This window comes from Chiloscyllium plagiosum, unplaced genomic scaffold (genome assembly GCF_037043375.1).
Source record: "Chiloscyllium plagiosum isolate Xiang-an unplaced genomic scaffold, Cpla_swu_hap1 HiC_scaffold_22, whole genome shotgun sequence".
NCBI lineage: Eukaryota > Metazoa > Chordata > Chondrichthyes > Orectolobiformes > Hemiscylliidae > Chiloscyllium > Chiloscyllium plagiosum.
Window position 1 is genome coordinate 34,240,257 of NW_028270160.1, and position 25,261 is coordinate 34,265,517.

The 25,261-nt window shown below is 41.2% G+C and overlaps 1 protein-coding gene across 1 annotated transcript in view; it reads left to right on the top strand.

The window, feature by feature from the left end:
• The window catches only part of fank1 (fibronectin type III and ankyrin repeat domains 1), a 66,613-nt gene that overhangs the window by 36,221 nt on the left and 5,131 nt on the right, over window positions 1–25,261 (top strand). Inside the window, exons 6-10 of the mRNA XM_043712622.2 lie at window positions 354–428; window positions 7,354–7,419; window positions 9,625–9,790; window positions 18,378–18,521; window positions 23,866–23,943. Of these exons, the coding sequence (XP_043568557.2) occupies window positions 354–428; window positions 7,354–7,419; window positions 9,625–9,790; window positions 18,378–18,521; window positions 23,866–23,943 (529 nt within the window). The remainder of the gene's footprint in view (window positions 1–353; window positions 429–7,353; window positions 7,420–9,624; window positions 9,791–18,377; window positions 18,522–23,865; window positions 23,944–25,261) is intronic.

A 25,261-nucleotide genomic window follows, 5' to 3' on the forward strand; every position in this document is an offset into this window, starting at 1 on the left:
TTATATGGATGCTGTTTTAGTAAAACTGAAATTAATACCTGAATTATAAATTATTTGTAAACTTATGCGCGTTATATAAATATTGTCCAGCAAATAGTTTTGCCCCAACACCAATCAGCCCTCTTTGTACTTTTTAAGGTGGGAGTTTTCTTTATTTAGTACTTTTATGAGAGTTTGCTGGCTGCATGATCTCATCTGTTCAGTCTTCATAAATGAGCATAAAGTGGCAGCAAATCATTTAAGATGTTAAACACGTTCTTTATTTATTATATTTTAGTTTGAAAGTAGACTTCTGTTTCTTGTGTGAATATTTCAGAAGAATTTCATTTCGAACCTATTGATTATTCTTTCAGAAATATGAAGGTGGATGTTCTTGATGAGCGTGGGTTCTCTCCACTTATGTTAGCTGCTCAGAAAGGATACCAAAGGTATTTGTACAAGAGGTGCAAAATTTCTCAGTGGTTCAATGGTAAAATGCTTGCATTAATTTCCTGTGGTTGTCAAATTTCTATCTGTAATTTCTATGTTTACATGTTGAAATGTACATTTCCTGAATCTTATACTTGCAATCCCAGAAATTCCCTACAGCATCTTATTAACTTTTCATTACATTGCGAATTGCAGAATCTACACAAATTAGCAGATAGTAGTAAGAAGAAAGAAATATATGTATAAAGAAAACCTGAAATAATGCAAATGGGTTTGGCAAAATGGTAACTTCCATTTTAGGTTTTTAATACCCAAGCTATTAGCTTGAGTTATATCTTTTCCTGATCATAAGAGATTAATGTTTATTGCCAGCATTTTTAAAATTCTGTTCAGTTCTGTTCTCTTTGTCAATTGCATTCTGAATATGTGAATCCATGATCTTGGAATTCTTTCTAGGTTTCTCAATTATAATGTTCATAATTGGTCCGTTGGAAAAATTTAGAAATAGGCAGCTTGCACATTTTAAGGAGCTGTCTACATTTTATGAATAGCAATGTTGTGAGAACTATTTGTGAGGATCCCTCCAGTATATTAAAAAGGTATTCCTAAGGTTCATAAAAAATATGCACCATAAAAGAAATAATTCAAAACATCCTTCAATGTTCATGTTATTTTCTGTGTGGTCCCTATCTCAATCCATCACACAAAATCAGCCACATGATGGTTTACTGATGGTTTTAGAAAGATTTTAGATGGTGAGCCAACTCAAACAATACTGGAAGGTAAAATTCCTCTTAGGATTTACACTCTGCAGATGAAAATTATATCAACTGCCCCCTAGGCTGTGCAGCACATGTAGAAAACCAGATGGTGCAAAGTTGATATGTGGAAAAAGAAAATGTATAGAACATCAACAGATGTGAAATAGGATGTAAGGTAAGGAGGTCACCAATATTTTGAGAATAGAATTTTAGGGAATTAATCTTGAGCCAAGCCATTGACACATTAATAACCATGTGCAGAAGGAAAGAAACACTTCAAAATACCATTCTTTATATTCGATATTTGGAATACCTGATAACAACAGCACTGTTAACAGTCTATCTGTACATTATGGGCCTTTATCCATTACATTTAGGAAATTATTATATTAAAATTGTAATTGTGTAACAATTTAACTTTTATTTGCAGTGCAAACTCAGTACGTGATCTAGACATTTAGATATAATATCCCACCTGGGACTGTCGCCATAGCAACGTGCTTGCAAATCAACCACTTGTGAATTCTGAATCTGGGACATTTGTGGGAAAAACGTGTCCCTTTGACAGCCCGACTATTTATCATGAATAAACACACATGAAGAAAGCTGTGTGTGTGAATCAGAGCTGCATGTTAGTGTTGTCTCAGCAGTCACAGTTAAGAGTTTTATGTTACAGTGATGTTATATCTTGCACTTCAGCTAAAAACTGATCTTCAATATGGAGAATGACTTAGTTGATTTATTTGTTCCATATGAAACCATGACAGTTTAGAATATCTCAAAATGGTAAGTTAATACAAACTGAAAGAAAACTTGATATCTATGCATTTTAAAAAAAAACACATTTACAAAAGAAACACTTCAATGAGATGGACATAGCAAAGGTTTTATAGCCATTAATGTAAATGTTGAACAATTCATACCTACAAGCACTGAGGTTTGAAACATTTCTAAAAGTATATGTAATGCATGCAATGAGAAAATCATAAACACCAGAATGATCAATAGTTTATGTTCTGCTTTACCGAGTGAGCAATGTGCAAATATTGACAAAGGTAACCGCTAAACCATGCTCATATGTAATTTAATGTTTGTGACCTTCATTTCCCTACCACAAAGTAAGCTTGCCCCAGGGAAAGTGATGATGGCTAATATTGAGGTGACTGCTCATAAACATACATATTTGCAGGATTGTGTTTTAAATGTTAGAAATCATTGTAATATTGTAGTGAAAAAAATGCAACGTTGTCATGTCAGAAGAGAAGAAAAAAAAGACAGGTGATGCTGAGGGAAAATGGAAATGACAGCCTTGATTAGGAGAGAAGAATATTGCCAGGGTCAAGGATGTCTCTGAGCGGTTACATGAAATCCTTAAGTGGCAGGTTGAGCAGCCAGAGGTCATTGTACACATTGGTACCAATAACATAATTAGGAAAAGGGATGAGATCCTGAAGAGTGATTATGGGGAATTAGCAGAAGGTTAAAATGCAGGAGCTCAAAGTAGTCATTTCTGGACTACTTCTGATGCCACGTGTTTGCGAGAGTAGGAATTGGAGGATTTGGCAGATGAATGCATTGTTTGATAGCTGGTGCTGGGGATAGGGATGCAGATTCTTGAACCATTAGGATCTCTTCTGGGACAGCGCTGAACCTGTACAAGAGGGACAATTGCACCTGAACTGGAGGGGAACCAATATCCTGGCTAGAGCCACTCAGGCGGGTCTAAACTAGTCTGGCAGGGGGATGGGAACCAAATCAGTAAGAAGATGAAAGAGAAGGTTGAGGACAGTACAGAAGTTAATGAGAGCATGTTAAATAGTAAAGGCAGTTTTAGTAACCCAGTACTAGACAGGGCAGGTAAGAGCATGACAGGAAGCAAGGAAAGTCTGGGTTAAACTATATTTATTTCAACGTTAGAGGCTTGACAAGTAAGGCAAGTGAACTCTGGGCATGGATGGCTGCTTGCATCTGGGATATTATAGCTATTACAGAAACATGGCTGAAGGAGGGGCAGGACTGGCAGCTCAATGTTCCAGGGTACAGATGCTATAAGAAAGATAGAAGGGGAGGTAAGAGCGAGAGCGAGGGGAATTGCGTTTTTGATTAGGGAGAACATCATGGCAGTACTGAGACATTCTTGAGGCTTTGTCTGCTGAAACTAAATGTGTAGAAATAAAAAGAGGAAAATCACTTTGATAGCATTGTACTATAGGTCATCCACCAATAGTCAGCAGGAGATTGAGGACTATGTACATAAGGAAATTGCTGATAGCTGCAAGAATATTAGGGTTGTAACAGTAGTGGATTCTAACTTTCTTAATATCACTTGGGACTGGCATAGTGTTAAGGGCTTAGATAGGGAGAAATTTGTTAAGTGTGTTTAGGAAGAATTTTTAATGTAGTATGTAGATGGCCCTATTAGACAAGGGGCAAAACATGACCTCCTCATGGGAAATAAGGCAGGCAATTGACGGAAGTGTTAGTAGGGGAACACTTTGCAACCAGTGATCGTAATTCCATTAGTTTTAAAGTAGTTATGGAAAAGGATAGGTCAGGTCTGCAAGTTAAAGTTCTAAATTGTGGCAAAGCCAATTTTGATAGGCTTAGACAGGAACTTTCAAAAGTTGATAGGGTGAGGCTGGTTGCAGACAAAGGGACATCGAGGCTTTCAACGGTGAATTAATTACGGTTCGGGGCCAGTATGTTTCTGTTAGAGTGAAGGGTAAAGCTGGCAGGAGTGCAGAATCCTGAATGACTATAGTTATTGAGGCACTGGTCAAAAAAAAGAGGTATATGACAATGTATAGGCAGCTGGGATCAAGTGAATTCCTTGAGGAGTATAGAGAGTGACAGAGTACACAAGAGAGAAACCAGGAGGGCTAAAAGAGGACACAAGATGGCTTTGGCAAATAAGGTAAAGAAGAATCCAAAGGGAAAGTACAAGTACATAAAGGGCCAAAGAGTAACTAGAGAGAGAATAGGGCCTTGTAAAAATCAACAAGGTTCGTCTACATTCGGAACTGCAGTAGACAAGTGAGATCCTGAATGAATATTTCTCATCGGTATTTACAATCGAGAAAGACATGGATGCCAGGGAACTTGGTGAAATAAATAGTGATGACTTGAAGAGAGTCCACATTACAGAAAAGGAGGGGCTGGAAGTCTTAAAATGCACTAAAGTGAATAAATCCCTGGGACCTGATGAAGTTTATCCCAGGGCTTTGTGGGAAGCTAGGGAGGAAATTGCAAGGCCCCTGGCAGAAATGTTTGTATCACTAACAATCATGGATGAAGTGCCCGAAGATTGAAACATGGCTAATGTTGTATGATTACTTAAGAACGGCTACAGGGAAATGCCTGGGAACTACAGTCAATGAGCCTAACATCTATGGTGGGTAAGTTGTTAGAGGGGATTCTGAGAGATTGAATCTACATACATTTGGGATAGTCAGCATGGCTTTGTGTGTGGAAAATTCTATCTTATGAATTTGATTGAGTCTTTTGAAGGGATGACCAAGAAAGTAATGAGGGCAGTGCAGTAGACGTTGTCTACGTGGACTTTAGCCGGGCCTTTGACAAGATACTGAATGGTGGGTTATTGGGAAAGGTTAAATCTCATGGGATCCAGAGAGAGCTGGTCAATTGCATGCAAAATTGGATTGAAGGTAGAAGACAGAGAGGGTGGTGGTAGAGAGTTGTTTTTCAATGGGGATGTCTGTGACTAATGGTGTGCCACAGGTGCTGGGTCCACCATCATTTATATAAAAGTTTTGGATGAGAGTTTAGGAGTTATGGTTAGTAAGTTTTTGGGTGACAACAAGATTGGTGGTAAGTGGACAGTGAATAAGGTTATCTGGGAATACAGTGAGATCTTGATCAACTGGGCAGAGGAATAGCATATGGAGTTTTATTTAGATAAATGCAAGTGTTGAATTTTGGTAGGTCAAATAAGGGCAGGACTTACACAGTCAGCGATAGGGCCCTACGAAGTGTTGTAGAACAAAGAGATCTAGGGATACAGGTTCACAGCTCCTTGAAAACGTCTATGACTCTATTTCTCTGCAATAGGGTAGTACAGAATTATACTAAAAGTCTGACTGTGAAGGAAAAGCATTAGATGTTTATGGTATGTTTTCACAAAAAACTTTGAAATATGGGCATCATCAGTGAGGCTTATAATTACTGCAATTTCCATTTTTACTTTTAATAAATGCTTGTAAGCTGCCTTCTTTAACTGCTGTCATTTGTGTACTGAGGGTACTCAGACAATATTGTTAGGTTAAGGTGGTGACGTAGTGATGATGAATGTGACTTGTGACTTGTTGGGAAATATGGGCCTGGATTTTATGAAGATGACTGTGGACTGTTTACTGCCCCCTTCCCTCCTTTGGCAGGAAAGTCAGTCTTAAACAGCAAACCTTTTAAAAGTCTGCCTCTCAATGCTAATACACCGAGTGCAGGCTAACCAGGCTTAGAGGTGGACCTCCTCCCAATTGGATTGGTTAATTGCTCCTGCACTTTCAGCAGTGCCAGGACACAGTAGTGGGCAATGGTAGGTCCTAAAGGAGGTACAAGAAGATGATTGATAGCAACTGGAGATAGATATGTCCCAGATCTGGATAAGGTAAATAAGGTAAATTTCCCCGGCCTGGGAGAGTCCAGAACTAGAGGACATAGGTTTAGGGTGAGAGGGGAAAAATTTAAAAGGAACTTAAGTGGCAGTTTTTTCATACAGAGGATGGTGTGTATATGGAATGAGCTGCCAGAGGAAGTGGTGGAGGCTGGTACAATTACATTTAAGAGGCATCTGGATGAGTATATGAATAGGAAGGGTTTAGAGGGATGCACATCAAATGCTGGTAAATGGGACTAGATTAGATTAGATTAGATTCGCTACAGTGTGGAAACAGGTCCTTCAGCCCAACAAGTCCACATCGACCATCTGAAGAGTAACCCACCCAAACCCATTTTACTCTGACTAATGCACCTAACACTATGGGCAATTTAGCATGGCCAATTCACCTGGCCCGCACATCTTTGGACTGTGGGAGGAAACTGGAGCACCTGGAGGAAACCCACGCAGACCCGGGGAGAATGTGCAAATTAATTTAGGATAGCTGGTCGACATGGACGTGTTGGACCGAATGGTCTGTTTCCATGCTGTACATCTCTATGAGTCTATGACAGGGAAAGCTCGAGCAAGAGTTCAGGGTTTACACGGTCTGGGTTTTGGCAGGCAGGTGGGAGGGAGGAGTTCTGTGTGCTGACATCCTAGGAGTGTGCCCCTAATGTGCACAGACCACCTTCTGATCCATATGCCCCTGCCTTTCTTCCCACCTTTTCGATTAAACACTTTCAAACACGAAACCTTTTGCATTCAGGCTGGTATTCCATTACCTAACATTTTATGGTGGTAGATGTAAATTTAAGTCCTTTTATCAATTCATTGGGCACTTAAAGTGCTAAATAGATCTAAGGATGGGCAAGCAATTAACACAACAACATATAATGGGGAACAGGTTGGTGGTGGGAGGGAAGTAGGTGGACTGGGCCTGCAAATATTTTCCATACCTCCTCCACTGAAAGGATACCCAGCAGGGTAGGGGGCAGGGACGTTGCACTCAGTTCATTAGAGATCATAGTGTTTCCATGTGTCTGCTGCCCTTGTTCTTCTCGCTGGCAGCTATGTGTTTGAGAGATTCCAGTAGATGCTGCAAGCTGTAGAGTTAAGGTGGTGGATGGGCTGTTGATCAAACTGGGCTTCTTTGTTCTGTTTGATGCTTGGACTGATTGGGGTGAGATTGGATAAAGGGCAGGATGAAATGAAGATAGCATCTTGAAAAAGTGTTACAATATAAAAGAGACAAACACCACATTTTTTTTTAACCAAAGGAACAAATGAAGGATGGCAATGCTTTACTATGCTCCCTGCATCAAAATTGTCTTGACTGTAATAACAGAATAAGCTACAATAAGCTAAATTCATTTCAGTATAAATATTTCAATGAAGTGGTGCACATGCTGCAGAGAAGGCAATAATTACACCACTTAATTTGAGGAGCATACGGAAAAAAAAAAGTCCTGTTATAGCTGTTTATTAAAAAGTATTTCCTCCTTAACTGTGAGACATACCTTAATTAATACTTCTCTCCTCGTCTCCCAGAATAGTGGAAATTCTGATAAAATCTGGTGCTGATGTTAATCAGAAAAATGGCAGTGGTAAAGACAGGTAAGGTGAAAAATGAGTAAAGCAAATGGTAAAAAAGCATCGAAGAGATTGTCGGACAATCTAGTTTGACCTGGCAATGAATGAAATTCTGATTTGTATTGAATCATACGTAGAAAAAAAAATTGTAATTGCCAATTTGAGCATTATGGTGGTTCAGTGGTTAGCACTGCTGTCTCACAGCACCACGGACCTGGGTTCAATTCTACCCTTGGGCGACTGGGGAATGGGTGGAGTTTGCACGATTTTCCTGTGTCTGCGTGGGTTTCCTCCGGCTGCTCTGGTTTCCTCCTAGAGTCTGAGGATGTGCAGTTTAGGTAATTAGACCATATTGAAATTGTCTGTACTGTTAGAGGGTGTGTAGGCTAGGTGGAGTAGCCATGCCAAATATGGGGTTATGAGATATGGTAGAGGGCTTGGTCTTGTTGGGATGCTCTTTGAAGTGTAGGTGTGAACTTAATGGGCTGGCTGACCTCCTTCTGCACTGGAGGGGTTCTATGTCAAAACTAATTTTAGATAATCTATTTTAGATGCCCCAGATTTTTACCATGAGCAATAATGTCTCCACTATGGTGAAAAGCTGGCAGAAATCAGGAATCACAAATCTTGACCCCAAACCCATATTACTTATTATTTTGGGAATAGGCTGAGGATTGGTCTGTAGTTTTCCCATGCATGGTTCCTAGGGGCAGCTGGCTATTTAAATGGCAGCCTGCCTCCAATAAAAAACGATTTTGGAATACCTAGAGGGTAGAGATTAGATGAAGTGAGAGCAGGTTTATTCTCAGTGTGTTTTTAATTGTCAGGGTACCCTTTTAGAGAATGATGGTAATCTTTTTGATCCTGAGATACATTTAGGAGGGGTAAGGCACTCTTCCTTGGAGGTAAGAGTTCCTTTTGGATTGTGAAAAGTAGGTACTTCAATTCTCTCATTGGAGATTATCATTGTGTGACAACTTGCTGGTGTGAATGTCACTTATCAGACAAATCTGGGTATTATCCAGGTCTCACTGCATACAGGCACAGGCTGCTTCAGTATTTGAACGTATGCAATCATCAACAAAACATCCTCACTTTGACCTATTGATGGGAGAATGCTGTTTAATGAAGCAACTGAAGTTGGTTGAGCCTAGGCCACTACTTTGAAAAACATTTGCAGAGATGGCCTTAAGCTGAGATGAGTGACCTCTGATAATGCCAACTTTCCTCTTTGCTAGGCTTGACTCTAACCAGTGGAAGGGTTTTATCCTGATTCCCATTGACTCATTTGCTAGGGTTCTTTGATAGCATACCTGGTCAAGTGCTGAGTTGATGTCAAGGTTACTTTCACCTCACCTCTGGAGTTAAATTGTTTTGTCCATGTTTGGCTAAAGGCTGGAATGAATTCAGTAGCTGTGTGTCCCTGGCAGAACTCAAACTGAGCGTCAGTCCGTGAGGTATTTCTGAGTAAGCACAGCTTAACAGAACAGCTGTCATTACTTTTCTGATGATTAGGATAATGACTGTGACTGCCAAATTTTGATTTGTGCTGCATTATTGATTTCCCAAACTATAATTTCTATGTAGGGGTGTCTCTCAAATGAGCAGTTTGGTAGAAAACTACAGCTGCTTATACAATAGAAATGTTTATCTACATAAAGGCTTAAGCACTTAAGAAAAATATTTATTTATATAAAGTTTTGAGGATTTGAACTGAAATGTTTGTTTGCACAAGGGATTAGTTGATGTAATTTCAATGTTATGAATTTTTTTTGTGTCATTGAAAGCATTTGTTTTCAATAACGAAATCATCCATTGGCAGATAATGTTACTTCCAGTAATCATGCCTCCTGACCAGTGCCTCTGCTGATAATAGGTAAGCTGGCAAAGAGAAGGAAGGGCAAAGAATATGCATGGGATGGGAGTCATGAATTAGAATGAGTTGGCATTAGGTTGTGCAGACAGTAAAGAACCATTGAAATGTTTGGAGGTGGGGCATATGAGAGTCAATGGGTGATGGGGCATACATTGACACTTGGGAACCAGTAGCTTGCTCTGCTGTTCCCAGGTCATCTGGCCTGCCTTTCGATCCAGCCTGCCCTCCCCACAAATGGGAAATGTGAGAATCAATTCTTAAAGTCAGGTAAATGTAGAACATATTTAAAAGGGAAGAAAATCGTACATGACATGTTTTGGGTTAAGACTGTGCCTTGACTTCTCATGTTACAGCTTAATGCTGGCCTGTTTTGCTGGGCACCTGGATGTGGCGAAATGTCTTTGGAGATTTGGAGCTACGTGGGAATCCCGAGACAATGGGGGTTCATCTGCCATACACTGGGCTACAGATGGGGGACACATCAATGTGATTGAATGGATGATAAATGAAGGTTGTAAGGTGTGTAAATCCATCAGCAGACTAGCTTTATAACTCTTTAGCAAATGAAACCATTAAAAGTTTTGATTTGTTCAGCATGTTTTGTACATGCATAAACCTCGAAATGTGGCAATTCTGATAGAAAACCTTAAAGGTATCATCAAAATCAACTAAATTAAAAAGAGCATGAAGGTGGTTTTCACTGATCAAAGGGAAGCATTTTGTCAGCGGAGAATCCAGACACTTTGGTTGTGATGCAGAACATCTCCGTTGTAAATACCAGAAGAAGTCAAGAATCCCAAGTCCCTCAACCATCAAATCCAGCCTGTTCCATTTTTGCAGGGATGGGATTGGGGTGGTCCATAGTTCACACATGTGCAGTTCCTGGAGGTAGACTGTTCAAAGCAAGCTCCAATGAAATTGAATTTTGCCATCTTGAAGTGTGGAACCCAGAGTGTGGAGATTAGACCAGGTAAGAGCAGGTCTGTTCCCTGTGCATTTCTTTTGGAGACTCTTTTAGAGAGGTAAGGTGCCCCCTTGGATTTGGTCCCAGGACATCTTTGGGAGAGGAAAGGTATCATTTGAGACTGTCAAAGAATGCATGTTTGTGCATAAGTAGTGCGAAAATACATTTTTAAAATTTGCTCATGTGATTTAGCGAGCCATGCCAGCATTTATTATTCATTCTTAACTGCTCTGGAGTCAGTGGTGATGAGCTGCAGTCCTTAGTGTGTAGGTGCACGCACAGTGCTGTTAGGAAGGAAGTTCAGGATTTTGACCCAGTGACAGTGAAGAAAGCAATATAGTTACAGGTTAGGACCATCTATGGTTTGGAGGGGAACTTGCTGGTGATGGTGTTCCCTTGCATCTGTTGCCCTTGACATTCTAAGTAGTACAGATTGCAAATTTGGAAGGTGCTGTAGTACAGGAGCATTGGTGAATTACTTCAATGCATCTTGTAGGTGGTATTGATTTAAGTCATTGGTGGAGGGAGTGAACATTGAAGGTGGTGAATGGGTGCCAATTCAACAGGCATGCCAATCCTGCATGGTTTTGAGCTTCGTGAGTGTTGTTGATTTGTCCAGGAACAGTGTGAAATAGGCCCTTCGGTCCAACCAGTCCACACCGACCCTCCGAAGAGTAACCCACCAAGACCCATTTTCCCTCTGACTAATGTACCTAACACTATGGACAGTTTAGCATAGCCAATTCACCTGACCTGCACCCTCCACGCAGACATGGGGAAAATGGGTAAACTCCAAACAGACAGTCACCCGAGGCTGGAATTGAACCTGGGACCCTGGTGCTGTGAGACAGCAGTGCTAACCACTGAGCTACCATACTGCCCCCAGCATGTTCAATCTCATTCCTAACATGCCTTCTAGATGGTAAACTGGTTTTGGGGAGTTAGGAGGTGAGTTACTCACCTCAGAATTTCTAGTGTCTAATCTGATCTCGCAGTCACAATATTTAAATGGATGGATCAGTTCAGTTTTGGTGAATGGTAACCTTGAGGACGTTGATAGCCATGGATTCATCGATGGTATTAGGAACATAGAAGTAGAAGTAGGTCATCTTGCTCCTTGAACCTGCACACCAATCTAGATCTTTACTGATCATCTACCTCAATGCCATATTCCTGCAGTGTCCCCTACCTGTCATTCATATGTGGAAATCTATTAATGCAGTCACTTAATGACTGAACTTTCACTGTCCTTTGTGGTAAAGACTTCCAAATATTCACCACATCCTGAGTGAAGAAGCTCCTCCTCATCTCAGTCCTAAATGGTCTTCCTTTGGTTCCCTTGATTCTATACCACACAGCCTGGGCATTCATCACATTGGCACCATGTCTGTCTATACTTGCGAAGATTTTGTGAGTTCGCCTCTCATTCTTCTAAACTCCTGAGAATATGGGTTCAGTATCCTCAGTCTAGCTTCATAGGTTAGTTCCATCATCCCAGGAATCAGACTATGGCAAGATTATCCTTCATTAGGTAAGGGGTCCAGAACTGCACGCAATGTTGTAGTTGCAGTCTCAGCACCATTCTATCGATTTGGAGCAAGATTCTTTTATTCGTTTTAGACAAATCCGCTTGTGATATAGTTTAAAATATGTTTACCTTTTGAATTTCTTGCTGCGTCTTCATGCTAGCTTTCAGTGACTTATGAACAGGCTCATCTAGGATCACAGAATCATAGAATCCCTACAGTGTGGAAACAGGCTATTATGCCCAACAAGTCCACACCGACCCTTCAAAGAGTAAACCACCCAGACCCATTCCCCTACCCTATTACTCTACATTTCCCCTGACTAATGCACCTAACCTACACATGCCTGAACACTATAGGGAATTTAGCATGGCCAATTCACCAAACCTGCACATCTTTGGACTGTGAGAGGAAACAGGAGCACCCGGTAAGAAACCCACGCAGACATGGGGAGAATGTGCAAACTCCACACAGACAGTCGCCCGAGGCAGGAATCAAACCCAGTTCCCTGTTGCTGTGAGGCTAACTACTGAGTCACTGTGTCACCCATGACAACACTTTCTAATCTTTAACCATTTAAGAAAAATTCTGCACTTCATGTCTACCCACATTATATTCCTTCCTGCCCACTCACTTAGCCTGTCTAGACTTGCTTGGAACTTTTTTGCAACTCCTCACAACACACATGCCCACCAAGTTTTTTGTCATCTGTAAACTTGGAAATATTACAGTTGGCTCCCACAGCCAATGCATTGATTTTGAGATTGTGAACATCTGAGGTCCAAGCACTGATCCTTGTTGTACCCAGCTGGTTATAGCCTGTCAATCTGAGAGTGACCATGTCTACTTTCTGCCTGTTAATCAATCTTCAATTCATGCTGGTGTCTTCACATTATTTCATATGCTTTAATTTCACTCAAATTCTGTATGGGACTTAATCAAATGACTTCTACCTTCTGGACATCCATGTACACTGCATTCTACTGGATCTTTTTTATTAGCTGTGCTTGAAACTTCTTCAAAATGCACTATCAGACCTTGCAACATGATTTACCCTTCATAATTCCTTGTTGACTCTATCTAATCAGACAATTATTTTATAAATATCCAGTAATATCCTTTGTAACAGATTCTTGTATTTTCCCTACTTTTAAAGTGAGAGTCTCCACAATCTCAGACTGCGGTTACTCTCTCAAATTGACAAAGGGGTCGGGTAGTGAGTTTACTCTGAGGGTCACCTCATCTCTGTTAAGGAGTGAGTTTGAGAAGCAAGGTGCTTCATGGTGATTTCAGCTGCCACAGGAATTGAAACTGCACTGTTGCTGTTGCTCTGCATCACAAGCCACAGTCTACCTGATTGAACTAACTAACACCTCCCCTACTACTGCTATCAGGGTAACAGGTCTGTAGTCCCCATATTTTCTCTCTTCTTTCTTAAACAGGGGTTCCATTTGCAATCTGCAGGCACTGTTGCAGACTTAAGGGAATTTTGAAAGATGATCACCAATGTATCCATGATCTTGGGAGCCATCTTTTTCAACGCTGTGGAATGAAGGTCATTGGGTCCCTGGCTTTTGTTAACTTTGAGTACCATTTTTTTACACAACGATTTACCGATACTAATTTCTTTCAGTTCCACATTGTCACTAGACCTTGAATATTACTGATTTCAGGGAGACTGCTTGTTTCTTTCAATGTGAAGAGAGACACAGTATTTATTTAGCCTGTCTGCCATTTCTCTATTATAAATTACCCTGCCTTTGCCTGTAGTGGACTCATATTTGTCGTTGTTAATTTTTTTCTCTTTAAAAAATCCTTTGGACTTTGACAATCTTTTCCTATTTAACATTCAATTTCTGTGCTCTCGTTATCAATTATTTGGTCCTCTTTGCTTAATTCTACATGTCTCTGAATCCTCAGGATTACACTTTCTCTGGCACATTTATGAGTCTTCTCCTTTGATCTATCTCTAATTTTTGACTTGGAGGTGTGAAGCAGGACCCAGGTCTGTTTTGAGATCAGAAATCCACCTCCAAGTGGGATGCTCATTATGTCACTCAACTTCTAGTTGCAAGTTGTCCCAAGTGAGAGAGTTTGAGTTGGATTTGTGCAATCAAGGCAGGTAGTGGAAATTTCCTGGACCCACGTCAGATCTAAAGGCAATGAATTTTGTGATCACACCCTCAGTGAGGGAGAGACAGTTGCAGATTCTGCTGGGCCCACTCATCCCAGAAAATGTGCGAAGATAGCCAGGGGAAGGGGCTGAGTACCAAAGCAAGCTAATTAGATGCTGTCTGGTACTTTGTCTCCGTTGCATTATTAAAGGATTCTAGGTAATTTAGCCCTTATTCCATACATTTTATCATTCCTCCCACCCATTCCTTATGCCACCTCAATGACATCCCATGTCCATGGCTCTTCAAACCCCCTGCCAATTGTTAACATGTCCCTCATTAACCTCCCATGGCACCTCATGCAATTTTATAGCTTTGCCATGTTCTTTCACCCAGTATACACCATACATAGAGCTAAGTAGTCATTTGATTGACAATGATGTGTAGAACTGATTAAGAAAAGCGTTCACTCACAGATCTTTTAGAAAATAATCTGTTGTTTCTTTATTATTAGTCCACACTTGACTTCAGTTGCTCTGAGAGAGGCAACTCCTAAACACTGACCACCTCCAGTAATTCAAAAAACTTGAGGATATTTGTGAAGCCCTTAATTAGCTTAATTGGCCTTGATAACAGCAAAGGTGAATCTGCAGGTCCATACCCGCCCACTGCTATGAACATTTCTGATGTCAGTAATAGAGAGTCTGGTCTAAGAAATATGTCCCAAAAATCTAGAAAGGGTTGATCAGATACAACATGCATCCAATTTATAACTATCATTTGAGTGTTTTCTATCAGAATTATTTTACGTGTGAAATAGTAAATGAAGAAAGTTTTTAAAAATAAAGTTTGTCCATTATCTTCCCCTTCACATTGCTGAACTCCAATTCTCAATGTACAAAAGACTGAATCAGAATGGTACACCCAAAATAAAGTACGTATGACTTGTGTACATGTGATCAAGTGATTTATAGCTAAGGGTAATACTTTGTGTTGAGGTGGTGAGGAGAATAGGGGGAGTGGTTGGGTTGGGCCCTAAGGGGTTAATGTTACAGTGTCTTTAAGCTTATACATGAGCTGAATTATGCCTATTATGAGGCCATCATTGGCTGCAGCCAACCTTGTCAAAGTATGTTCCTAAGACTCCAGTTGGTCCTAATCCCTTGCTTTTCAGTTGAAGATGCTGAGCAGCCTGAAGTTTGCACTCTTCCTTTCTAACTCTGTGCAGCATCAAATTGTGTAAGGTAGAGCAGAACATCACCATTTTAAATGCCCTTGCTGGAATATTTGGAAGAGCACTTCCAGAACTATCAAGGCAAACAAATCTCACATCAAACCAATGCTTGCTCAGTGATTGATCGCGTGGCGAGGTGGCCCCTGTTCTATCTGTCCTGCATCATTAGCTGAGCTCCTTCGAGACATCATTAACTGTGTCCTCGAAGCCCTTGTCTGAAAGAAACATGTGCCACATCCACTTGGTAGGACAAACACTATAGTAGCCTGACATTGAGAGAACGGAATCCTTTCTGGTTGTTGAATGCTCCAGAATGATCCAAGAGTACCTCAGTTACCACATATACATATTCTGACTCCCTGAACCTGCAGAAATACAGCCACTGCCCTAGAGGCCAGAGCCTATATGTCTGCCTGGCTCATTGACCAAATGATATTGCAAACAATTTATCTTTGAATTAGGATATGGACTTGTGTGCTGCAAATTCTGAAATCCTACAGATATTCTCCTGCAGATGCCTGGAGGGAGTTGGAGGTGTAGAAGTTCAGGGCTGTCATGACCTTAACAGCTATTAGCAGTGCACGTCCATCTAGCTGTCATGGAAAAAGTTATTGTTTAAAAATCAGCAGTTGTCAGCAATGATAAGTCACAAAGAATTGAGACGTTATTTCTAGGGAGCTGGTTGTCAATTTGTAGACATTGTTTTGGGGTATGACCTGCTTTGACCTTCAGTTGTGTTGAGCAACATGTGGCAGCCGGAAGGGAAGCTGTTATTGCTGCCACTATTGCTGCTGGTGTTGGCATTACTGCCCTTTTTTTTAGTTCTCTTCAAAAGTGGGGTTTGGAGGGTTTGAGCTACAGCGAGAGACCGAAGGGGCTGAGGCTACTTTCCCTGGAACGTCGGAAGTTGAGGGGTGATTTATATAGATTTATAAAGTCATGAGGGGCATGGATAGGGTGAATTGCAAAAGGCTTTTTCCCAGGGTAAGGGAACCCAAACCTAGAGTGCATAGTTTTAAGATGAGAAGGGAAAGATTTAAAAGGGACCTACTGGGCAACTTTTTCATGCCGAGGGTGGTTTGTGTATGGAATGAGCTGCCAGAGGAAGTGGTGGAGGCTGGTACAATTGCAACATTTAAAAGGCATCTGAATGGGTATATGAATAGGAAAGATTTAGAGGGATATGGGCCAAATGGAACTAGATTAATTCAGGATGTCAGGTTGGCATGGATGAGTTGGACCGAAGGATCTGTTTCCATGCTGTGCAACTCTATGACTCTAGAATGGCTGCATAACGTGTTCCCTTCCCACAGCAAAGACTGACAGCAGGTTAGTTCAAACCAGGCTGAGTAAAGTACAGGGTGATTATTTCCACAATGTTATTGCTGCCCTCTAATTCGCAGAAATCATACTCTGATAACAGGTAAGGGTACAGGTCCTTTCCATGGGCATGGCCACAGCTATTGGGTTTTACTTATGTGAAAGTTTTGATGCTGTATGATGTCCCACTGTGCTCTTGTTTAGTGACCGTGAGTAAGGTCCACGCAGCTCAAGAAACCTATAAGCAGGTCACTGAAGCCAGATTGCTGATGAATTGTCAGTCAATAGCTACCTAGCATATTGAAGTGTCTGACCTAATAGCTACAAGCAGGTTTCCAGTTTCCCATTAAATGAAGAAATGAGTTGGAACATTCTGGATTCCTCATGTGCCATCATTTTCAGATTTATAATCCAATACCTGCTCTCAAACCCCGCCCCCCCCAACCCATTTCAGTTGGATAAAATTCACCCTGAATCTGTGATATTGGCATACATTCAATTTGAGCCACACACATGGTTTGATGAATGGCTGATTCAAATTTTAAACGTTTATGTTGTTTGTTTTAATTATATAAGATTAGTTTTAATCTTAGAGTGGCATGGCGGCTCAGTGGTTAGCACTGCTGCCTCACAGTGCCAAGGACCCATGTGCAATCCCAGCCTTAGGTGACTGTGTGGGTTTTCTCCAGGTGCTCTGGTTTCCTCCCACAGTACAAAGATGTGCAGGTCAGGTGAATTGGCCATGCTACATTACCCATAGTGTTAGGTGCATTAGTCAGAGGGAAATGGGTCTGAGTGGGTTACTCTTTGAAGGTTCGTGTGGACTTGTTGGGCCAAAGGTCCTGTTTGCACACTGTTGGGGAATCTAATCTTTAATTGGCATGTTTGTCACACAGCACATTGGAGTACCTATACCATCATTACCATTCAATATGATCATGGCTGATCATCCTTAATCAGTATCCTGTTCCTGCCTTATCTCCATAACCCTTGATTCCACTATTCTTGAGAGCTCTATCCAACTCTTTTTTAAATGAATCCAGAGACTGGGCCTCCACTGCCCTCTGGGGCAGAGCATTCCACACAGCCACCACTATCTGGGTGAAGAAGTTTCTCCTCATCTCTGTCCTAAATGGTCTACCCTGTATTTTTAAGCTGTGTCATCTGGTTCGGCACTCACCCATCAGCGGAAACATGTTTCCTGCCTCCAGAGTGTCCAATCCTTTAATAATCTTATATGTCTCAATCAGATCCCCTCTCAGTCTTCTAAACTCAAGGGTATACAAGCCCAATGGCTCCAGTCTTTCAGTGTAAGGTAGTCCTGCCATTCCTGGAATTGACCTCGTGAACCTATGCTGCACTCCCTCAATAGCCAGAATGTCTTTCCTCAAATTTGGAGACCAGAACTGCACACAGTACTCCAGGTGTGGTCTCACCAGGGCCCTGTACAGCTGCAGAAGAACCTCTTTGCTTCTATACTCAATCCCTTTTGTTATGAAGGCCAGCATGCTATTAGCCTTCTTCACTACCTGCTGTACCTGCATGCTTACCTTAATTGAGTGGTGTACAAGAACACCCAGATCTCTCTGTACTGCCCCTTTACCTAAATTTATTCCATTTAGGTAGTAATCTGCCTTCCTGTTCTTTAGCAGCTGTGATTCCATGTGGTCAATTTTTGCTCCCTATTCTTCTCTTATGGGGTAACTCAGGATGTGCTAACATAACAAAAGCAGAGTCATAGTAGTTGGCAGAAAATTATCATACGTGATTCAGGAAATTAACTTCCCAAGATTAATAATAGAAGGGAAGCTGGATCAATGCGACATGATGGATTTTTTTTTTCTTTCTGTCCACTGGTCAGCGCTGATTGTATTTCCTAATGAAGTTACTTCAGATATTTTGGCATGATATACATGTCTCTCTGTTTTTTTTTGTTAATTGTGAACAGGTTGACATCACTGATGGACATTTACTGTGGACACCACTCATGCGAGTTGCCGTCCTGAATGGCAGTACTGAGATTGCTTCTCTTTTAATTAAAGCTGGTGCAAATGTGAATATCCAAGACAAGAAAGGAACAACACCACTAATGGTTGGCATTTCTGCTCTTTCCTGACGTACAATACTTTATACTTTATACATCCTCAAATTGCAATGATTATACTGATCAAAATTAAGTTGTAATAAAAGACATTGAGGTACAAGGACAATGAATAAGATAAACTTTAATAGCTATATTAGAAATTGAATTTTGAACTAGTGGTATGTCAATTTGGTCTGTGTCTACACAGGAATTAAATGATTAAATTGTAAATATCTATGTAAGCATGCTGATTAAAAAAAAGTACATTAAAGTTGTTCTTGAAGACTGTTGAGAATTTGTTTACATTGGGAGAGTTTTATGAGTGAACACAGAAGAGTAATAGGCTTCAGCTAAAAGAATTTGGAGTTGCTTTTCTTTTGGCTTAGGGGAAATACCCATAGGTTGAAGTAATTTTTTGGTTTCAGTTTGCAGATGCGGTTGAAGCTAGATGTGTAAAACAGTTTCTCCTGAAGGAGAGAAATAGTTTTGAACTGTTAGAAATAGGTTACCGCAGTGCAGGGAGTTTAATTTGGAAGTTTCAGACTAGAAGTGTTTGGTTAAAACCCTGTAGTAATTGTTTAAAACTCAGAAATTCTAATTTCAGTTGTATGAAGACTCAACACAGCGGCTATCAAATTCTAAAGACCAGAAACTGAAACATCTACATACTGGCACAAAAAAGCTCTCCTGGATATACTTTAAAGATTCCACCCCATCTAATACTTTCACACTAAGGTGATTCCAGTTAATGTTAGCAAAGCCTGTACAATTATAACCCTATTTCTCTTTCACCTTTTTCTGAATTTCCTACATATCTACTTCTCTATCTCCCTCCGACTGTGGGAGACTTGTATTAATCACAGCAAAGTAATCATTTCTAAGCTCTCACCAAATGGCCTCATTTGAAGACTCTTCTAGGACATCCTCCCTCATTATTATAATGATGGTTTGCTTTATCAGTAATGCAATGTCCCCACCTCTCTTACTCCTATTGTGCCTGTAGCCTCTATATCCCAAATGCTGAATTGCTAATTCTGCTGTTCCTTCAACCATACCTCAGTGATTGCAACAATATTATACTCCACATGCTGATCAACATTTTAAGTTCGTCCACCTAACCAATCAAGCTTCTTGCATTAAATTAGATACAATTTATCTTTCTGGACCTCCCATTTACCTTATCCTGCTCATTCTCTGACTGCTGACTGGACTGTCCTCGCATTCCTTCAATATATGATTGGATCTTGTTCCGCAACTTTAATCTACCCTGTGCCCCATCCACCTGTCAAATCAGTTTAAAACCTTCCCATGTGCGATCCTCCTAGGAAGGATATTGAACCCATTCCAATTCAGGTGCAACCAGTCCAGCTCACACCTACATCAGAAGCTGTCCCAATAATGCAAAAGTCAGAAACCCTTCCTCATCAGACCTATTCTCCTATTCCTATACTCTACTGGAAGTAATTCAGAGATTACAACTTTAGTAGTCTTCCTCTTTAATCTACAGCCTAACTCTACATTCTTGTTGAAAGACCTCATTTTTTTTGATTCCATGTTGTTCACCCTCCCCCTTCCCAGTGTCCTGCAGGTACTCTGAGACACAAACCCACCGACTCCCACAGTTACCTGGATTACACCTCTTCCCACCCTACCTCTTGCAAAAATGCCATCCCGTGTTCCCAATTCCTCCGCCTCCGCCGTATCTGCTCCCAGGAGGACCAGTTCCACCACAGAACACACCAGATGGCCTCCTTCTTTAGAGACCGCAATTTCCCTTCCCATGTGGTTACAGATGCCCTCCAACGCATCTCGTCCACATCCCGCACCTCTGCCCTCAGACCCCACCCCTCCAACCGTAACAAGGACAGAACGCCCCTGGTGCTCACCTTCCACCCTATCAACCTTCGCATAAACACAAATCATCCGCCGACATTTCCGCCATCTCCAAAACGACCCCACCACCAGTGATATATTTCCCTCCACACCCCTTTCCCCCTTCCGCAAAGACCGTTCCCTCCGTGACTACCTGGTCAGGTCCACGCCCCCCCTACAACCCACACTCCCATCCTGGCACTTCCCCTGCCACCGCAGGAACTGTAAAACCTGCACCCACACCTCCTCCCTCACCTCCATCCAAGGCCCTAAAGGAGCCTTCCACATCCATCAAACTTTTACCTGCACATCCACCAATATCATTTATTGTATCCGTTGCTCCCGATGCGGTCTCCTCTACATTGGGGAGACTGGGCGCCTCCTAGCAGAGCGCTTTAGGGAACATCTCCGGGACACCCACACCAATCAACCACACCGCCCCGTGGCCCAACATTTCAACTCCCCCTCCCACTCTGCCGATGACATGGAGGTCCTGGGCCTCCTTCACCGCCGCTCCCTCACCACCAGATGTCTGGAGGAAGAATGCCTCATCTTCTGCCTCGGAACACTTCAACCCCAAGGCATCAATGTGGACTTCAACAATTTCCTCATTTCCCCTTCCCCACCTCACCCTAGTTCCAAACTTCCAGTTCAGCACTGTTCCCATGACTTGTCCTACCTGCCTATCTCCTTTTCCACCTATCCACTCCACCCTCTCCTCCCTGACCTATCACCTTCTTCCCCTCCCCCACTCACCTATTGTACTCTATGCTACTTTCTCCCCTCCCCCACCCTCCTCTAGCTTATCTCTCCACGCTTCAGGCTCTCTGTCTTTATTCCTGATGAAGGGCTTTTGCCCGAAACGTCGATTTCGCTGCTCCTTGGATGCTGCCTGAACTGCTGTGCTCTTCCAGCACCACTAATCCAGAATCTGGTTTCCAGCATCTGCAGTCATTGTTTTTACCTTGTTGAAGGAGCTGGCTGATGAGGTAATGGACGTATAGATATCTTCTAAAATCCCATAGGTTCTGGAGAGATTTCTGCAATTGGAAAGTAGCAAATGTAACCCAACTATTTAAGAACATAGGAAAAGAGAGAATGGAGAACTACAGACCTGCTAATTTTTGAAATAGTAGGGAAATATGGGATAAAGAATGTGATAACTGGATATTTAGAGAAGAATGGTAACATTTGGCAGTTAATATAGATTTGTGAAAGTGATATTATGGTTGACAAACTTGGCATTTTTGAGCATATTACTTGTTGCATTGATAACAAAATAATGTAGTGTATTTGGATTTGTAGAAGGCATTTAATAAAGTTCTGTATAGGATGTTTATAAACAAAATCAGAGCAAGGATAGGGAGAAATATATGCCAATATGGACTGAGAATCGGTTTACAGACATAAAACAGACAGTAAGAATAAATGCTGAAAATGTGTTGGTGGAAAAGCGCAGCAGGTCAGGCAGCATCCAGGGAACAGGAGAATCGACGTTTCGGGCATAAGCCCTTCTTCAGGAATGAGGAAGAAGGGCTTATGCCCGAAACGTCGATTCTCCTGTTCCCTGGATGCTACCTGACCTGCTGCGCTTTTCCAGCAACACATTTTCAACTCTGATCTCCAGCATCTGCAGACCTCACTTTCTCCTCCAGTAAGAATAAATGGACCATTCTCAGGATGGCAGGCTGTTGACTAGTGGGGGACCACAAGAGTCAGTACTTAGTCCACAGTTGTTCACAATCTGCATAAATGATTTGGTTGTGGGGACCAATGCAATATTTCCAAATTTGCTGATGACCCGAACTGGAGAAACATAAGATGTTAGGTTGAAGCTAAGAGACTACAAGAGGACTTGTATAGGATACATGAATGGGCTAGAACTTGGTATAGAATATACTATGAATGCTTGATGTTATTCACATTGGTAAAATAAACAGAATGGCAAAGTGTTCCTTAAATAGAGAGATGTTGGGAAGTGCGTGTGTCCAAAGTGATATGGGTACCCTTGTCCATGGGTAGCTAAAAGTTGCATGCAGATGCAGCAAGCAATTAGGAAGGCAAATAGTATATTGGCCTTCATCACAAAGGAATTTAAGTGCAGGAATAAAGATGTCTAAAGAACACATTGAAATAATTTCAAATAAAACAATATTGAGAGAATGGTAAATATTATTCTGGATGGATTAATGAAGGTGGCCTGAATATTCTTCATCTGTAAATAATTTGCAATCTTGTGAACACTTGTACCCATTAATACCATGTTAACCTGGGCTGCAGCTTTTAACACGTTTGATGAATAACCACATTATCAACAAGGCAGTGATTACTGTGAGGAAATTGATAGTGGAGCATACTGCAATCAATGGCTCAATGCCCTAGAGTACTCCACTGAGTACAATGAAAAAGAACCATAATTTTAATCTCGTTGCCGACAAATCACATTCATATTCCAATGATGCCAATTGCATTTCTCACTCATGAACAGGATTTACACATCTCTCAGATGCATATGAACATTTGTAATAAGATTAATATAAATCAAACGCAAATAACCAGTTTGAAAACAGGAGTTCGCCGTTAATAGGTGATTTGGCAAGATTATCTTTTCAGATTCTTGGGAATGTTTGAAGACAGTAGTCGCTACTTTTACAATTCTTTGCTTCCAGTGTTCTGTAAGTAGTTGTTATAGAATGCTAAAAGCTAATTGCTCCAAAGACATCTTTGAAAAGTCTAAAACTAATTGGCCTGCACAATTGACTTTCAAACATACAACTTTCTCTCTGTCTGTGATTTGGAAATAGTAGATTTGATTGGATTAATTTGTGCAGTATTAAAATTTCTCACTTTCCAAAGTCCTTTTGTGACTCTCTTCCTGAAATCATCTCCACTTTCCTTAATTAAACTTTGTACTGAATTATTCCTCAGACTCAGCATTCTGACCTTAATCTAAATTACCAATACCTTATCTGAAGAAGGGTCATTGGACTTAAAATGTTAACTCTGTTTTCTCTCCACAGATGCTTCCAGACCTACCAAGTTTCTCCAGGAATTTCTGTTTTTATTTCAGATTTCCAACATCCACAGTTCTTTGTTTTATTTCTGCTGCTGTCCTCAACACATTCACATGGCTCTCCCTGAATGACCCAAACTCTATATGCAGAGAAAGTTATCCAGAGTTCAACGGGCAGCATCTACTCTAACTTCCAACTCTCTCTTCTAACCTACTACCCCAGTTTTGATGCCCAAACCTTCACAATCTTCTTTCCTCACCACTTTCGAGGTGAAATATCCACTTTTGTTTCTTCAAATTTGAGGTTTTGACCACTTTAGTACACACCTAAACTGACATGTCATGTCATTCTACAATTTGGTAATGTTCGGATCTGCTTAGATCAATCAAGTTAACTTAAACCACACCATTTCCACTTACACAGTGACAATTGATGTTCATTTTTATTTACTGTTTAAAAAACTATAGGTGGCAGTGCTCAATAGCTATGAAAACCTGGTCCAACTGCTGCTGAATAATGGGGCTGATTCTGCTGTAAAAAATAAGGTAATTACAATAATAGATTCAAGCTTTGAATAGACAGACTATTTTTGTAAGAGAGATTATATGAACAGAAATTGATATTTTGGTTCCAAATTTCCAAATCCCTTCAGGTACACTGCTACCATGAAGCAAGTTGATTGCACATCAGTGTATCTAAGAAATAGAAATAAAAAGGAAAAAGAAACTATTGGCTACACAGCTTCATTAGATAGAGAATGAGAGGTTCCCAGCAAGAACAGGATCTTTGGAGGGTCTGTGTGTGTGCTTTGGGGTGGGGAATGTAAGGGAATCTTTATGATAGAATGGAAGGCACATGAGATTAAATGGTTAAGGCAAAAGGAGGTGGTAATAGAACAAGTATCAGAAGAGGCATAAATGGAAATATCACTATCAATGGTTGCTAGCTGTGAAACTGGGGGCAGAGACTGTGATTTGAAATTCTTGAACTCAATATTAAGTGTGGAAGACTATAAAATGCCGAAATGAAAGATAAGGTTCTCTTCCTTGAGCTCACATTGAAATTTATTGGAATAGTATAAATATGTCGAATTTACAGGGCTAGAGTTGGCTGGGGGGGTACCTGGAGTGGGTGGGGGGGTGTGGAAATTAAAATGATAGGTGACTAGAAGCTTGGTATCACCCTTTCAGACCAAGCAGGGTGTTCCGCAAGGACGTCTTCCAGTAGGCTTTTGGTCTTCCCAATATAAAAGAAACTGCATGATGAGCTGCAAACACAGCAGCAATTGAAAGAAGTGCATGTAAATCACTGTTTCACCTGAAAAGAGTATGTTGGCCCTTAATAGTAAGCAGGAAGGGACTAAAAATATAATTGTCGCACTTCCTGTGTTTGAATAACAAGGCCTATGGGAAGGGAAGGATTGTTGATTGAGGTGTGGATGAGGGCATCACAGAGGAAACACACCTTTAGAATGCTGAGAGGGAGATAGGTTCTTATGAAATAGGCACATCTGTGTCCCTTCCAATCACAATGCAGGGAGAGAGTGGGGGACGGGTGAAATCCCTTAGTTGGGGACAAAGAAAGATATAACTGGAATACTTATTTGGAAGGTGGCATTGTTAGAATTGATGTGGTAGAGAGGTAGAGACAGAGAAACTAGGAGAATGGACTCGGGTCCTCACGTTAAGCCCGGGTGTCCTTGGAGAAGGAGCACGCGGTGTCGACCAACACCCTGGAGTTGTTCAGGGAGAGGTGGGCGCCGCAAGGAGTGGAGTGCATCATTTCTCCCTCCAACTCCATTTTGATTTAGTCCCTGCCCTCCCCTTCACTGTTTTGATCACACAGCACTGCCCTTTGATGTGA